At 33.6% G+C, this 18486-nt stretch overlaps 1 protein-coding gene and 1 long non-coding RNA gene across 2 annotated transcripts; one reads left to right on the top strand and one right to left on the bottom strand.

Moving 5' to 3' along the window:
• Nucleotides 1-4479: 4479 nt before the first annotated feature.
• Nucleotides 4480-5021, bottom strand: LOC140036054 (uncharacterized). Its single transcript, XR_011839947.1, has 2 exons — nt 4744-5021; nt 4480-4644 (listed from the first exon to the last, which is right to left on the bottom strand). It is a non-coding gene; the product is annotated as an uncharacterized lncRNA (long non-coding RNA).
• A 4971-nt stretch (nt 5022-9992) lies between these two features.
• On the top strand, nt 9993-18477 carry LOC140004524 (uncharacterized). Its single transcript, XM_072076558.1, has 15 exons — nt 9993-10500; nt 11530-11588; nt 11778-11895; nt 12594-12703; nt 13035-13103; nt 13914-14510; nt 14753-15291; nt 15365-15429; nt 16555-16658; nt 16883-16987; nt 17079-17218; nt 17293-17421; nt 17765-17914; nt 18001-18132; nt 18254-18477. Exons 1-15 carry the CDS (start codon nt 10272-10274, stop codon nt 18267-18269), a joined length of 2562 nt encoding a protein of 853 aa, XP_071932659.1. The 5' UTR covers nt 9993-10271; the 3' UTR covers nt 18270-18477.
• Nucleotides 18478-18486: the final 9 nt, after the last annotated feature.

Below are 18486 nucleotides of genomic sequence, written 5' to 3'. Positions count from 1 at the left end.
GATGAAACTAATTTATGAGCTGTGGAATAGAGTTTCCCAAGGGGTGTTGTCGAAGAGGAATGTAATGTGAGGTTAGTGCAAGAGGGCAAAACTATGAATCGTTTTGTGTTGATTGCTTCAAATTTCCCTTCTTTTTTTTTTTTTTTTTGGTATTTTAAGTTTTAGGTTTAAAAATAAATAGTATTGGATAAGGGCACGAATGTCTTTTCATAACTCTAGCGGAGGTAAGTGTAATTATTCAAATCTCAGGGGTATGTACTGAAATTGTTTGAAACCTCAGGGAGGTTTCTGAAATTATCCCTATTTTATGTGCAGATACTAATTCCCGTGCTTTGTTAATACAACAATAGGAACTGAATTGAATCTTGGGAGGACTTTTGAGAAACAGGAAGCCAGGAGCTGAGCTTCACAGAAGCCACAAACAGCCAAGAGAATCGGAATCTCACCTGAGCACACTGCAAAAAAAGAGAAGGGACCCTAAAGCAACCAAACAAGGCATATTTAAGGGGAGAAAAAAGAAAGAGAAAGGATAATACATTTCTTAGTATTCTGATGCATATCTGATGCTAGTAATTTGCATGCATGAATCCTTTAGGGAAGATTTTTGCTTTCCAAAGGGGAAGGATTTTTAGGGGAGGGCTGGAGAGCAAACTGCAAAGGCGCGTAAATGCCCATATTGCCCAAAGATAAGCCCGTAAGAAAGATAGTTTCAGACAGACGTGCACAATAAAACTGCATCATCTAATGGAAGTAATGCTCTAATTACTCGTGTTAATAGAACATGGAAAAGAATGGGGGATTTAAAGGGTACTTGCAAAGATATGCAGCGATGCCCAAAACTATGCACATGAGGATGATGTCGATGCAGCACTTGCGAGTCGATCTTAGCTGAAACATAAAAGCGCTTTCGACAATATGAACAATTGCAGTGAAACACAAAAAGTAGATAATAGCTATATTTTGGCCTCAAAGGGTAATGAATATACCCGTGTCACCGTATCTTTGAGCTTGGCATTAGTTAGTGTTTCTAAGGTCTGAGGTTGCCCTGTCAACCTGGAATTTATCATTTGGTAAGTTTCAGTGAAGGTTTAATAAAGCAGTGCCTCATGAGAAGCACTGCTAATAGGTAACTTTGAAGTTTTTGATTAATTAATAGCAGTTCAACTTACGACTTCAATACCGGGCAATGCAAGTGCCTCCAAGCATGTATGAGTTCGATTTCGCTAACCATAGGATAAAATGCAACGGCCATATATAGGAGAAACTGTGTATCTAGATTTTCTGAGAATGACAGGCTAAAATTTTACTATATGGCAGGTTACCTTGTCACCTATCTCATCCGACAATATTGTTTGTCTATCCAACTCCTGCAGATAATTTAGGGTGAAGAAGCAGCAAGATGACGCAGTATAGGAACAAAATGGCACTTGCTACAGAGAACTAGACTTTCTGAAGAAATAAGAGAAAGAAAAGGAACTGAACCTCATTCATATCAGGGGCCATGTTCTTTACTCTATCCAATCCTTCCGCTATAACATCCAAACCTTGATCCCGAATGCATGCGGTCAAAATTTCAGAACCCAACCAATCTAGAATCCAAACCATCCTTCTCAAGATGACATAAATTTTGCAAACCGAAAACAGCAAATTTTTGCATTTGACAGAAAAAACCAGAATGCAGCGTACTTAATTAAAACAAGACACCGATGGACAGGGCAAACATGCATGCCTGTCTCATTCTCCGCATTTCGCAGTCCTGCCTAAACTTGTTGGCTTCCTCTGTCTCTTGAAAGTATTCATTGTTGAATTTTCCTTGATGTTCAGGTAAATGAATAAGTCCACATCCATCATTGGCCATTGCATGTAGTTGGCATAAGAAAATAAATTAAGTTCATCACTTCCTCTTGGTCCTGATTAATTGTATTGTATATCCACCAAGTTCATATAGTAATTAAGTTAGTAGTAATTACCTGAAGGGGAGTTGGTTTTAATTCTTGATGGGAATGTTGAAGTTTCCTTGTCATTACTGTTTGTTGTTTAACTGCAGCTGTTGACCCATCTGGGATTTGCTTCAATCCTTTCACATCGCCTGACCCGATGAGTAGTGAAGGCGCGAGTCTTAACTCATGACGTAGCGAGACACCGCTGCACGCCTTCATGGGGCAAAAGAAGGCGTGCCAAATCCAGTTTTGATTAGATGAATATATTTCACGCTTTTAAGAATTTGGCAGTGCCCTTTTATATATTTTTCTTTTTGTACTACTTTCTTTTGACATAATGGAGGGCCATTGTGACCCAATTCTAAGGACTATGTATAAATCTAGGGGATACAAACCTTCGATACCATCTCCCAAAAGTCTTCTAAGAGGCATGTAAGATTTCAGGACCATGGTCAACGACCAAAAGTCTTTTTCTTTTGTTTTCCGTTTTTCTGAGGAAAAGGAAAGAACAAAGAAGGGGAGAAGATCAAACCTCCTTGAAAGCAAGCGTCTGTAACCTGAGAAAGAATTTGCTGAACGAACCAAACGAGCCTCAAAAATATTGCGGCATTTACAGCTACAGCTCTAGCGATCTGTTTCTTTCTCTCCGTGGCCACTGCCTCGTCTGCTTTCTAGTTTCTAGTACCAACTCACCATTCCAATATATATATATATATATATATATATATACACACACGCATGCAATGTACTTAAAAATAGACAGTACATATTACTGTAATGAAGAAAAGTAGGCATCGTACTTGGACTGGAGGGCTTGATGGAGGTCGGCCTCCACGACCACGTACGACACCGTATATGTATACGGGCAAAAGCAGCGTCGTCATGGGCAGACACAAGGTTGATGTCCACATGCATCCCTCTGCTTCTCAACATCGTACTTCTCGTACTCATTGTCTCTTTGAATCTTAGTATTACGTTCACACTTGTAATGATCATCTCTCCAATCCTCATGAGCGGGAGTATATGGTTTTCCATTTTCCGGTTGCAGTTTATCGGTAAATTATCTCGTGCAGCAGTTTGAACCAGCTGCTATTTCTGTGTATGAGACTGGCCCCCCTCAGCATACCGTTTCACCAGTTCGAGGCTTTCCCCATTGCTCTTGTCATTGTAATTTATCGTCTAAACGGTGACGGAGAAGACGAGGGAACCTAGCAAAATTGCTTAATAGGCAGCTCAAAATATTACGCGTAAACCAATCTAATCAAAACGAACACCATAACATATGTTCTCAAACTTATTTGATTGTTTTAATGAGTTTAAAATTTTATCCAAACTTACACTGGTTCATTTGTTAAATCGAATTTGAACTAGATTTTGATCGATTATAAAAGTTATGGAATATAAAAGTAGGCTGTTCAAACTTGGCTGATTGTGATGATCAATTTGTTTACACGTTTTCTTGCGTCTTTTTTTTGTTGCTTTATTGAAGCTAGGCATGTTGAATTGTGATCTTGTGACTTAGGTAGACGCACGTACTCGAGAGAAACTTATGAGTTGACAACCAGACACCATAACGCAAGCAATTTCGGGCTAAAAGACAACGTTGCTGTCAGCTAAAATTGGATTAGCTGTTTTTTAAGGTATTTTTTAAAAATTTTAGGATAAACAACAAAAAAACTCTCTGTGATTAAGCAATCATACATAAAAATCCCCCGTGATTTCATATCATACCAGTCGATACCCCGTGATTTGAATTAACCTGAAAAATGGACGAAAATCGTCAAAACAGACGGAGCTGAGTGAATAGATGAAAATACCCTTTTGATATAAGCGAAAATTACAGACAAAGACTTCAAAAACCAATCAAGTTTAGATAAAGTCTGTCTTATCCCAAAACCCACCCCAACCCATACCCCCAAGGGCCCTGTCTGGACTTGCCCCAAATAACTAAGAAGTTCAGTTGATGCAGATGGCTGAACAGCAGAGTCAAACAAAAGAAACAGAAAGCAGCGCGAACTCTATTTCCACAAAAATGTTTTAGAACAAACAGAAATATGCAATTTTAAATTGCAGAATACCAGAGACAAGGTACTAAAACCTTCATGCAAAATCAAAGAAATTATTTAAGTAGTGCGCACATTTTGCAAACTGGGAAAGAAAAACATAAGATGTATAATATCTTCCCTTTCACTACATAAAATTGTATTTCCAATATAGTGCATGTCAGTGGCAACTACATACCCAAGAAAGAGCAAATAATCATATGGAAGAGGTCAAGTTCACCTTACCCTATTTAATTGCAAGCAAGATCCATGCAATCTAATTGTTAGAGTAGAAATAAAGAAACCTTTAATGATTCTCATGCTACTCCAAAAAATTCACGTGTAGCTGCCAAACAAATAAATCACACGTTACATAAGTTGCACCAGGAATCAAATCCTCAGCCCTGATAGGAGGCATGTCACTCTTCCTAACGGGTCTTGTTCGCTTAGATCGAGCAGTAGTGGAGCTTCCATCTGATTTAGCAGAGGAATCTTCGTTTGTTTCAATAGCATCTAATGGACTTTCAGAGACTTCACCAGTATCTTTATCAGCTCCAGGCAAATCAGTCTCTTCTACTGCTACATCAGTCTTGGTTGCCAATACTATATGGCCCCTCAATTTAGGTTGTAAAGCACATCCCATCCTAAACTGTGGAAATAACCTGAAAGATGTGGACATAGGTAATGTATATCTTTGTGAAAGCAAACCTTGTTTCCTTGATTTCCGTAAGAAACTGCATCTGGTATTACCTGATTATTACCTGATTCTCAACAATCTTTAGCTTTGCCTTCCTTCGACAATTACATACCTTGTACTGGTATCGAAGACCTCTGCCTCCATTTCCCCCGCTTGTTGGTCGAGAGCTTGAGGAAGACATCTTGGGGTACTTTCTGCACTTTTCCTTCAGAATTTGCAGACCGAATATATACAGATACAGTTCACATTTTTACCTTAAGGCTTTGTTTCCTGCAATTCCTTTGCTAGCCTGCAAGCTCTGCTTGATTGATTACTTGCACAGGCTTCGAATGCTGCCTTCAATCTTCAATTTTGGCCGAACATGAAGACTCGGAAGACTTGGAAGCTGGTCTCTTATTATTAAGGGATAATTGTAGAAACCTCCCCTGACTTTTATAGTAATAGCATTGACCTCCCCTATCAATTTTGAAATAGCACTAACCTCCCCTATCAAAAGTTGGAGGCAATTTAATAGGCAAAAGTGGGTCAATTTACTAAAGTACCCCTGACATGATTTAATTTTACCAAATGAAAATGAATGTGATGAGCACTTTCATCAAACCCAACAAAACATTTATTAATAAAAATTACACTAAATTAACTATTTCTGTATAGTTTAACTAATTAACTAATAATCTAATTAATTAATAACTAATTATCTAATTAACTATTAACGAATTAACGAATTATCTAATTGTTAATAGTTATTAACTAATCAAACTATTTCTGCGTAGTTAAACTAATTAAACATTAACTAATTATCTAATTATTTAATTAACTAATTAACTAATTTCTATTTATCTAATTAACTAATTATCTAATTAACTAAAGTTGTTGTCTGTCCGAAACTAACAAACTATTTGCATGTTAAACTAATTAACTACTTAACTAATTAACTACCTAATTATCTAATTAATTAATTAACTAATTTTTGTTTATCTAATTAACTAATTATCTAAAGTAAGAATATTGATATTACTATAACACTTCTTGAATTTTACTCACAAACATTGATGTTTTTATCATAAATTAAATGTTTGAAAGTAAAATACCCATAAAGAACCGATACTTTAAATAGATAATGCGTACTGCATATAGTTTAACATGCAAATAGTTTTTTAATTAGTTAATTAGTTAATTAGTTTAACATGCAAATAGTTTGCTAGTTTCGGAAAGACAACAACTTTAGTTAATTAGTTAATTAGATAAATAGAAATTAGTTAATTAGTTAATTAATTAATTAGATAATTAGTTAGTTAATTAGTTAAGCAGTTAATTAGTTAAGCAGTTAATTAGTTAATTAGTTTAACATGCAAATAGTTTGTTAGTTTCGGATAGACAACAACTTTAGTTAATTAGTTAATTAGTTAAGCAGTTAATTAGTTAATTAGTTTAACATGCAAATAGTTTGTTAGTTTTGGATAGACAACAACTTTAGTTAATTAGATAAACAAAAATTAGTTAATTAGCTAATTAATTAATTAGATAATTAGGTAGTTAATTAGTTAATTAGTTTAACATGCAAATAGTTTGTTAGTTTCGGGCAGACAACAGCTTTAGTTAATTAGTTAATTAGATAAATAGAAATTAGTTAATTAGGTAATGCGTACTACATATAGTTTAACATGCAAATAGTTTGTTAATTAGTTAGTTAGTTAATTAGTTAAGCAGTTAATTAATTAATTAATTTAACATGCAAATAATTTATTATTTTCGGACAGACAACAGCTTTAGTTAATTAGTTAATTAAATAATTAGTTAATTAGATAATTAGTTAATTAATTAATTAATTAATTAGTTAAATTAGTTAATAGTTAATTAGATAATTAGTTAATAGTTAATTAGTTTAACTATTAACTAATTAGATAATTAGTTAAGCAATTGTCAAGCAAATAATAATTGTCGAGCAAGTAAGGGCAAAATTGGAAGAAAATTCTTATCTCACATCTACAAAAGCTGTCAAGGAGGTATCTGCAACAAATTGTTACTGTTCAGGGGAGGTGAATGCAATTTCTAAACCTAGAGGGGAGGCCAGTGCAAATGTCAGAAATCTCAGGGGAGGTTTCTGCAATTATCCCTATTATTAAAGAGTGAAGGGTAAAGTAGGCATATCAGGTGAAAGTTTGAGGTGGAAATCTGCATTTCGCATATGCACGCGCCTTTGCAGTTCGTTTAAGACACACGCTGAATATTTGATGATTTCCGTCCACTTTTCAGGTTAATTCAAACCACGGGGGTATCGACTGGTATGATATGAAATCACAGGGGGCTTTTATGTATGATTGCTTAACCATAGGGGTTTTTTTATTGTTTACCCAAAATTTTACTGTAGTTTTATATATGAAAAACTTTTACTGTAAATGTTTTTGGATTGTTTTTAGTGGTATTTTTAAAATATAATTTTGAATATTTTATAATTTAGAATTTTGTTGAGATTCTTTTTAAATATATACTGGCTCTATTTCTATATATTAATGTTTATTTATTTTTATATATAATATTTTTATTTCAATTTTATTTTTTAATATGTATATTATTATATATTTAATATACATATACAAATACATATATATTAATATAAATATTATAAAACAAATTTGATATGTACATATGTATATATTTATATAAATATATATAAATATATTTTAAACAAATATTAATATTTATATATAAATACATATATTTATTTCAATTGATATAATATATATAATATACATATTAATATTAATATAATTTATATATATAATAAAATATACAAATTGAAATATACATATTATAAAACAAAGTTGAAATAAATATATTTACATATTTATATAAATATATAAATATATAAATAAATATATTTATATAAATATATAAATATATATAGATATATATATATATATATATATTTAAATAAATAAATATATATTTTTAAACAAAATATTAATATTTATATATAAAAATATCATATTTATTTCAATTGATATAATATATATATTATACATATTAATATATATATTAATTTACATATTATAAAAAATTTTGAAATAAATATATTTATAAATTTATATAAATATATTATTTATATAAATATATATAATTAAATATATTTATATATTTACGTAAATAAATATAAATATATTTATAAATATATGTAAATATATTTAATTATATATATTTATATTTTGTATTAATATTTATATATAAATATATATTTATTAAACAAAATATATTTTTTGTATATAATATTTATATATATAAATATTTTTATATATTAATTTTTGTATTAATATTTATATATGTATTTATATATTTATTAAACAAAATATATTTTTTTGTATATAATATTTGTATATAAATATATATATATTAATATATTTTTTGTATATTGGAGTTGTTTTTAAAATATTTGTTTGGATATGGTGTTTTTGAAGTTGTTTTTGTAAAATTTTTATTGTAGCATTGTAGATATTGCACCCGATTTTATCTTCCATGTCACTATTCAGAACTTAATAAATTTTGATTAAGTCCTCATATTTACAAACAATTTGATTGTGTACTCTTATTGTTCTATGCTGAACAACAATCCGTTTCAAAAAAAAGCTTATAACTAGTTTGGTGCTTGGAAGCAAAAAAAAAAAAAAAAAGTCGTACATATGGAGCTCAATACTTCAAAGAAAATAGGGGTTAATCACAAAAATAAGAAATTTACTCTTCTTGATTACTTTTTTTTTAAAGGAAAAATTACCAAAATGGTCCCTCATGCTTTTTTTTTTTTTTTTTTATAAATATACTATTTCGGTCTATCACATTTTAAATGGTGCACAAATTGTCCTTCACATATAACAAATCACAAATGTATTAAATTGGTTCCACAATCTATTCTGGACCAAAATTTTGGCTAGAAAATGTATGTCCAAATCACACGTTTGTACTTTTAGGAATAAAAGGAATAAGAATAACAATATTTTCCTTGAAAAAAAACCTCTTTCCCTCGTAGAAGTGAGGGTGGGGAGGCTCTTTTACAAGAGAACGTTACTTTTATTCCTTTTTTGTCATTGAAAACATGAGCAGCACTTTTTCTTTTTATTGAAAATTTGGTGATACTTAGAATCGGGGTCCAAATTGATACGATTTGCTATATATGATAGATTATTTTACATTATTTTAAATGTGGGGGACCAAAAATTTTTTTTTAATATAAATGACCATTTTGGTCGTTCTCCCTTTCTAATACCATACCCCTGTTTGGCACTTGAGTTTTTTGCCAAGTTTATCTGCTACAAGTTTTTTAAAAACTTTAACTATAGTAATCTCAAAAAACTTTTCAAAGTTTTTAAACTATACACTTCAAAATATTCAAAAATTTACACACTTCAAAAATTTTTTTTAAAATTTCTACAGTGAGTTACAATAAAATTTTAGACAAACACCTAAAAAACTTACTTGTCAAACGGGGCCATATTGAGGAGAATGAGTTTCCCTACTAAAAAAAAAAAAAAAAAGTTGGACCCGCCAAATATAATTTAACTTATATTGTTAAAATTAAGAAGAAACACAACCAATTCCAACATAGGATTAATGAGCAAGATATTGCAATTGAGGTTTGGATTATAGTAATAAACCACCCAGGGAAAAGTTGTTATTTTTTGGAATTTGCATAGTATAGATGCATTTAACCCACACTTCCAACAATTCAAAGTGCATTGACTCATCATGACATAAGTAGATACAAGCAATACACTACTCTGTTAATATACATAGTAACTAGTATTGAATTATAGACCGAATAATGTGAACAAGACTTGGTGGATTTTATCACATTGGGATACTGATGTACATATTCCTCTGCATTGAATTCTTGACCAAATAGGACACACTCTTTTACACCAGTCATTACATGCTAGAATAAATGCTTTTTTTTTTTTTTTTTGCCCTTTACTAATCAAAATAATTAATTGGTCATTAATCACACTCCATTACATTTTTTTGATAAAATAAAAGTTTAGATGAATTCGACTCCGATCATTTTTACGATTTAGCACATACTTTTAAATTAGAATTACGTTCTTACAGATCGCCTATTAATACAAAACACAATTTACACAACTTAAAGCATCCTTTTAAATTCGGAATTACGTTGATCCACCAACACAGTTCAATGTCATTATTGAAACGCAATATCACACTACTGTATTCGCAAGTATCCCAAACCTCAGGACAAGCTCCTCGTACTATACCATCCCAAGCGCGTGAGTGCACCCCTTGTTATTTTATTTTAGTTTACAAAGAAGACCTGGCCAAAGCAAAAAGCATCAGTCAACCCACAGATCCACATACATGCAAACATCCCACCAAACTATAGAATTTCTTATTAATTAGAATTATAAACATGCTTATATAACCTATCACCCCCATCATACCTTCAAAGGAATTTTTTTTTTTTTTTGTTTTTCAATAGGCACAGACATAGGATAATGTAATAAAAAACCCAATTTGCTTAACATTCGGTAGTCACATTACACTCTGATTCTGTACCGAGAATCATCAAAAAAGAAAGAGAAATACAACATGGGCAAAATTTGGATTCTGGGTTCTTCTTGTCGGAATCTGTTGTGTCCCTTCTTTATAGGATACGCTCTTATTTGTACTGGAGCTCACTGTTTTCAGTTTGGACAAATACCAGCTGGTGATGATGGTGGAGGAGGACGTGATGATGGTTTTAATTCTACTTTCACTATTTCCAGCTTTACTTATGCTCAAACTAGACTTAAACCTTACGATTGGCGGTATATTAAAGGTAACAATTTGATCATTATTTTCGCTGAACTTAGATTGTTTTCTGTTTTATCCTGTTGTTTTAGAATTATCAATTGTCAGGCTTGGTGGGCTGAGGTAAAAGTTTTGATCTTTTTGCTTTGGTTTATTAGTTTTGAGCATCACTGATTATTAGGCTTGGAGGATTGTCTTCGAAGTTTCAATCATTTTTCTGATGTTGTTTGCTGATTAATAATTTGTTTTGACTGGACTGCGTAGGCGTGGTTTTGGGTTTTATACCAATTGCTGTTTAAACATTCTGCTGCCTTTGTTTTTTGACTTTTAAATCTCGCTTCTCCACTTAATTTTATGACAGTAGAGATTGGAAATTGTATGAAGTAGCGATTTTCAATACCAAGGCTTCATGTTTTTGTATAGGGCGTCTTTAGATTGGTCACTCGGGGTAAGTTAGCTGGTTGCTTTCTCTACTAGAATGCGCCTGATTAAAAGAGGTAGTTTTGGATGAGTTGGATGATGACTCATCCGTTTTGGCTGCCAAAATTCTCTTTATGATTGATATTTTACTAGGAGTTACATTTTGTCTGAAACTTACTTAAAAGGCTAACTTAAAAGTTTCATATTGATAAGCCCAGTTTGATTGTCTAAATGATTAGGAGTCAGAACACTGATGTAAGAAGAGTTGTCGGTTGTTTTATGCCATGTTAGGTATGAATATTGGATTATCGGTGACATCAGAACAATTCGTGCTTATTCTTTTGATTTTCTCCGAGACGGGATTTGTAGCGTTTTAGTCCTCCAAACTCATACCATTACTTGCAGATTAGCATTAAACTTAGGATTACTAATTGTCTACTTATTTCAATTAGAGTGCGTGGAATTAACTTTTTGTGAATCATTTTGCTTCATTCTTATTTGCTTGCACTCTCTAAAATGCAGACATAAATACTTGCATTTTGATAAGTCGGAAAGGAATAATATATTGTACTTGAAAGAATGTGTTTACTTGTTCATGTTACCTCTGGTCGGTTTTAATTTCTGGGATTTCTTGCAGTGAATTTGCCGCCATGGTTCTCTTCGATGTCAATAAATTTAGAATCAGATGTAGACCTTGTAAGTGTGCTATTTAAGGCTTTTTAGTAGTGTAAGCGTGTTAATATTTCTGTTGTGCTTGAATCCAAGTTTTATTATGTCTTGCGTTTTGTATTTTCTACTTAAATACAACACGACAGGCTTTTCCTTTAAATGCTTTTTCTTCTGGTGTCTTGAATCTTGTGGCATGTCCAAATATGTGAATCTAAGTATTCGCAGGATCTGAGGAACATTAGAGAAGCCTCAACAAGCAATCTTCCAATGATTTGCTTCCGTGAAGGGAGCCCCCCCCTGCCTGATGTTTATAATACTTCTCTAACTGGTCTAGGTAAAGTTTTGATTTTACAAGCATATTCTATAATACTTCTCTAACTGGTCTAGGTAAAGTTTTGATTTACGAGCATATTCTAACAGAGAGCAACTATTTTACTATTATTTTGTATGTGAGGACTAGCTTTTAAGCAATACTTTTCTTCAAAGGGCACATTCATGTACATGCTTTGGTCAGTGTTCGTCAGTTACACTTTTTGCACAATAAACTAGATTGCCTCCTTTGTTCTTATTTGATTTACTTTGCTGTAGCTTGGTGAATACCTTGCATAAACTAGAAGCCAGCTGCATGCTTGCTTTGTATCTTTCTTAAAATGATGCCCCTGGTGAAAGATTTTATTGTCTCCTGGTATTGGAGTATCATCTTTTTCCAGTTTTGGTACCCAATACATACATTCCAACACCCTACTAATGGATTACTAAATTTTGTACACCTGGCATCATTATTACTTTGCAAATTCTGAAGATGGTAAAATCATTCACATGGACCTTTCACAACATCCATTTATGAGGTTATTTGACGCCTTTCAATTTTCAGATGGACTTCAAGTTTCATTTCTTTCTACATGCTATATTCCTGATGTCCAGTGTTTTTTGTATTCATATTACTTATGATAACTGCAATATAGCAGTTTGTCTTCTGATTGACACAACTATTGTCAATTCTCCTCAAAGTTATAATATTATCTTCCACAGTGTTCGATTATGTCTCGAATGATTCTATTGGAGGAATACAAGGTCTTCAGATTGTTGAGCAGTGCTACCCTATGCAGAAGATAATATCTCTGAGATTGACAAATGAGCAGGTTTAATCTTAGTTCTTCTAAATCTACAAGGCATAAACTTGCTACGTATATAATCAGAGAGCGCATTGATAAATATTTGGACAATCTCCCGTTTCTATTCCAATATTGTGTATATACTTTCCTTTTTCTCTTTGATTGTGTATTGATATGGTACTCGTACCCAGAAAATATGTTTTTTATGTCTTGGTATATGATGGTGTCTTGTAGGTAACAGAGTTAGACAGGGTTTGTTGAATATCCAGGCTATTGTGTAAATAGTCTAATGTACTTTTCATTTTTTAATGTTATAGTCCCTATTACCATTTGTCTAAATTGCAAAGTTTTTCTACAGATTTCTCCTGGTGTATGGTACTTTGGTTTATTCAATGGCATTGGACCTATAAGGACACAGTCAAAAATGGTACTTTTTTTCTTCAATTCTTAAGGTTCATTTCTCTTTGCTAGCCATGTTTTCATAACATTTTTTAACTTAAATTTCCATTCAGCCTTTTATATTTGCCTTCATTCTAATTGATCTCTGCACTATAAAGATTACATTCTGACACAGTTCATGATTTATACATTCACTAAGGAAAATCAATTGGAATGATGGTTGAATTTAACTGAAATCCATTCTCTGTTCATTCTTCCTTCTTTTATTTGTTCTTGGCAAAAGACTGCATATGGGACAATGGTGATTAGTTGACTAGATTTTGTCAAATAGTTTATGGTGAAAATTAGTTATTACACATGGCTTTTCTCTATCATAGGTCAAGATCAAAAGCAGGTGCTCTTTAACCAAGACTTGGGGTCATATGACTCATATCACATTATTAACAAATGCTAGCCAAAGGACACGTTTCTTGCAAACTTTTATGACCCTTTCCCCCTTTAATTTTCTTTTTGCTGTGTGGTGAAGTATTATGACTTAATTTTCTTACGCCAAACTTACATTCACAATAGATATCGGTATACAGCCATATATCTGCATATTAGACATAGAAATCCTATGATTTTTCTTCTTGGTAACATCTATATATTTGCATAGCAGATATTGGTATACATTCTTATATTGGCATATTGGATATTCACTCAGTCTACCAAAACATTATTTTCTCTTCTCATCTAGGACTCTCGCATGTCTTCTGTTTTTTAGTCCCAATTTCATGACTTATGCAATTGCACACCAGCTACTTATTCAATTTTGTTGTTTTTAACAATGTCACTGCAGATTAATCGTGGCCAATCATACTCTTTTAGTTGCAATGTGAGTGTGGAAGGATGTACAGCCCCAATGGTGACTGGCCAATTCTGCAACCAGACGGTTAATCTGCTTACGTGTGCTGAGGGATATGTTGTAACCGATAGCAGTTCTGGTAACAAAACTTCTGATCTAGTGGCAGAGAATGTGGTTGTTTGCAGAAATGCTGATGATGGGACTTGTCATGTGGATAATGGACCAAAAGTCTTCTCTTTGAATGTAATGGGATTTTCTGAAGAGCTAACAATTACTGCCTCAAATATTAGGTTCAATTCAAATAGCACAAAAAATGCAAGTGGGATTATCTTGATGTCTTATGCTCGGCATGGTGCAATGCCGCTAGATACGTTGCATGATTATTCTGGCAATATCAGCAAAGCCCCTCTAGTTATACCAGCACCAAAACTTGGCCGTTGGTATGTTACTGTTCAACCGGTCAGTCTTCCAAACAGTGGCGGACTTCGAGAACTGAGCACAGCTGTTTGTTATTCATTGGAATGGCAAGTTCTTCAGTGTCCTGTGGATAAAGCTGGACCTAACTGTACATGGAAAAGATACATGCTTCAGGTAAGACTGCATAAATGGTTGCTCGACTACTCAAAAACACTTGCTTGACTTCGTTGATCCATTGTATAGTTACGTTTTTTAACAAAAAATAAGTTGAAATTTTGTTTACAAAGTTTTTTCCCTCGGTTACCTGATTTTGAGCTATTCTGGTTGCTTATAATCTGGATTTTGTTTCTTCTGATGAAGACTCAAAGAAGTCACCTGGATTATATTCTTTACAAGCTGAAAATGATTGCTTGCAGACTGTTCTTCGGAAAAATCCTTCTGCCCCTTTTGAATCCTACTACTTGCCATTGAGTGAGAAGGTGTTGTCAGATTCAGCTAACTTTCCTTTAGAACCGCTTTTGAGCAATTCTTCTTATGGAGGAAATAACGATGTTGCTTGGACATTTTTCCTCGTAGACATCCCTTATGGTGCTGCTGGAGGAAATATCCATATCCGCCTTACATCAGATGATAAGATAAGTTATGAAATGTATGCCAGATATGGAGGATTTCCTTCTCTGGATAACTGGGACTATTTCTGCACAAATAGCACAAGCAGCAGCAATGGTTCCATGTTTTTTAAGCTGTATGATTCTACTGAGAAATCAATCGGTTTTTATATATTATATCCAAGAGAAGGAATCTGGAATTTTGGACTGAGGCAAGTAAATCCCGTTGGTAGTGGATACACATATCAAACAACTATGTCTATCTCAGTAGAGAGATGTCCACAAAAATGTTCTGCTCATGGAAACTGTCAATTTCTTTTAGATACCAGTGGGCTGTCACTATACAGGTTAATATCTTCTCAATGAATGGCTTAGTAGTAAACTATTGATCAATTCTCATCTGAAATGATTTCTGGCCAGCTACTGTGCTTGTGATCGTAACCATGGAGGCTTTGACTGCAGCGTGGAGTTGGTGTCACATAAAGGTAATTGATTTCCTCTTTGATGAAAGATGACAGTTCCGAAGTCTTTCTGGCATTTTATTGGTTATCATTAAGCTTCATATTTCGAAGTCTAGTTTTATGTGTTGAACATGACGTAGAGTTTGAGAAAAAAAAATTCCGTGTTTCATTTAGACTGGTTGATGGTTTCGAAAAAAAAAAATTCCGTGTTTCATTTAGAGTGGTAGATGGTTTCAGGCCATTGAAATTGAGTCAGAAGTTTCTGAGGGAAAAAAAATGACAATTTATTTTGGCAGATTCCAATTGAGGTTCCTCATTGAGTGATACATACTCACACAACAGGTTTTCTAGACATGAACAGATATTCCTTATAATGCATAAATTTAGGAACTATTTGATGATGCCCACAGGTAAATTTTGACTTTACTCTATCCTTTGGCTCATTTTTGAGTCAGTGCTTTTGATTAATCATTTTGCTTGCAAAGGGAGCCTAAATGCAGGCGGAAGTTTTTTGTATATTCCTTATAATATAATTGATTTATTTTATATCATCATCTTCGTTATTATTATTACATCAGATGTATTTTACATCTGTTTAGTCCTTTTTTACATCAGTAGTTTTATAAGTGTACATCATGTATACCAATAAATTGTAAGCGGTGCTTGTACATGTGGGAGCAAAACATCAGGTCCAAAAAATGGGATGCACAAAAATCTTCCAGAGATTCACACTATTTGCAATCCTATAACTAGATTCCTTGCACAGAGGATTGCATAATGTACTTGAGCTGCACTTTGGCTGCACAAGTGGTTGCCCCAAATGTCCTTGTCACTTGTGTTATGTTCAAATCATCAAAAGTTTTTCTTTTATTGTCTTTTTGTGGGCCTACATTTGGTCAGAATATGTATATGTATCATCCATATGCATATGTTTATGCAGTACTTGTTCCTTGTTAATGCTCTGGCTCTGTCAAAGTATCAAATTGTATCTTATGTATATCTTCAATCCCTTGATTGCCTTTGCAATTTTTACATGCAATCTGTTGTGTGTAAGATTAGGATGCGACATGTATCTTATAGCTAATGATTGATATTCATCTCAATTTAAAAGCTAGTAGTTAACAATGCTATATAATGGGTCTTTTAAAGGAAAATTGCTGAAAAATCATGTAGGGCGCATATGGCAATCAATTACCCTCATTGCATCCAATGCTGCAGCTGTGCTTCCCGCTTACTGGGCCCTCCGCCATAAGGTAGTGATAGCTCATCTGGAAATTAACAGAGTTTTTCTCTTTAATTTTCCCCACTGACCTAAGTATATCAGCCTGAATAATCAGAAAAAACAACAAGCCTTTTCCAGTTCATCAGCATATGGGCTCATTTTTTGTTTTTCAGTTTAATCAACTGTAAACAGCTAAAAAAATTCTGTTTCTCTTCATTTCTGTATTAAAAGTTAAAATTCTACATTTTGCTGCAGGCATTTGCTGAATGGGTTCTTTTCACATCTAGTGGGATCTCAAGTGGGCTGTATCATGCTTGTGATGTAGGAACCTGGTGTGCATTAACATTTCATGTCTTGCAGGTATTTTCTGGCTTCTTATTTGAGTGTACTGGTGGACTCTTGAGACGTGATTTTGATTATTGTCGTCATAAATTTGTGTTTGTGTTTATAGTTTATGGATTTCTGGCTTTCATTCATGGCGGTTGTCAGCACTTTTGTGTACCTAGCTGCTATTAATGAAACTTCAAAGAGGACGATTCACACAATTGTTGCAATAGTAACGGCCCTTATGGCTGAAACTGGTCCAACACGGTATTGTATTTCTTTTATTTCCTTGTACTCTTACGATTCTATTGGGTTTCTAACCTTCATTTTATTGTTTGTAGATCCTCAAACATCGTTCTTGTTTTAGCCATTGGGACTTTGGGTCTTATTGCTGGGTGGCTGATTGAGCTTTGTACTCACCATAGATCGTTTTCCTGTTCGGCTCAGTTCCATCTGAATTTGGTTGATAGGTAAATCATTTTTATCGAGGTCTTTTATATTGTTCTGTGTCAGGCCTGGCTGAACTATTTCACAATTGAAACAGGAAGTTATGGGCACATTTAGGTTTATTTGGGAGTATAGAACTCAAATATAAATGCAAAATAAGCGGCTATTGCTCTTGAGTCAAGCAATTTGCTTACTGCTGGTATCAGAAGACTAGAAGTTATCCCTTTCACCTACCCCTAGGAGGAAGTGGGATATTTGATTGATACTGCATTTTGTGAAGCTTAATGCCTCCTGGCAGCTTGTGAATTACAGATACAGAAAACACTTCAATTTTGCTGATGTAATCAACATTTTTGTTACTTGCAGATCAGCCATAAAGGAATGGATACGTAATCTTGTTGACACGCTTCTAAGACGATATCGGTGGGGCTTTGTTATAGCAGGGTTCGTTGCCTTAGCGATGGCTGCAATAAGCTGGAAACTGGAAAATAGCCAAACCTACTGGATTTGGCACAGGTATGATGGATCTCTACAATGTCTGTTTGCTTCTCCCTCTTTTCCCCCTTAATTCTCTCTGGTTGTTAATGCAAAATGCCCTGCAGCATATGGCACGTCTCCATGTATACTTCTTCCTTCCTTTTCCTCTGTTCAAAAGCAAAAGATCCCTCAGACAGGAGTTATGTGCTAACTCGACGAAATTCGTTCGCTGGAGCGAACGGGGAGATAGCAGATAGGTACTTTTCATTCTGCACCTTTTGATTTGAAGTCTAGAAACAGAGCAACAGCTCTCTTACCATCTGTACAAAGCAGTTTTACCGCATCAGCTAACTCTTGTTTTCATGTGGATCTTACCAGTTTATCAAGAGGATGAAGATTTTTTCCACTCAACTCGTCATCTGTTTGTAGGGAGGCATTGCCTTAGCTACCATCCAAATTGTACATAGTTTAGCATACTGGAGGCTGACTGGTTTAGGCATCAGTGTGGTGTGGCAGAGGAAAAAACTTGTACACGAGAAACTGTACAATAAATCAAAAGATAGTGAATACACAGTACAGCAACGTTTACAATTAGAGCAAAAGAGAGAATA

Source organism: Coffea arabica, chromosome 2c (assembly GCF_036785885.1).
Source record: "Coffea arabica cultivar ET-39 chromosome 2c, Coffea Arabica ET-39 HiFi, whole genome shotgun sequence".
Lineage (NCBI taxonomy): Eukaryota > Viridiplantae > Streptophyta > Magnoliopsida > Gentianales > Rubiaceae > Coffea > Coffea arabica.
Note: the sequence above shows the minus strand (reverse complement) of the source record. Positions and strands in the feature narration are given on the sequence as shown.

What these genes read in the sequence shown, in the direction of transcription:
- LOC140004524 (XM_072076558.1), top strand. Translation starts at nt 10,272, where the DNA reads ATGGGCAAAATTTGGATTCTGGGTTCTTCTTGTCGGAATCTGTTGTGT. An exon ending in TGAGATTGACAAATGAGCAG is followed by an intron (nt 12,704 to 13,034) that starts GTTTAATCTTAG and finishes GTTTTTCTACAG; the next exon opens with ATTTCTCCTGGTGTATGGTA. An exon ending in TAAGGACACAGTCAAAAATG is followed by an intron (nt 13,104 to 13,913) that starts GTACTTTTTTTC and finishes ATGTCACTGCAG; the next exon opens with ATTAATCGTGGCCAATCATA.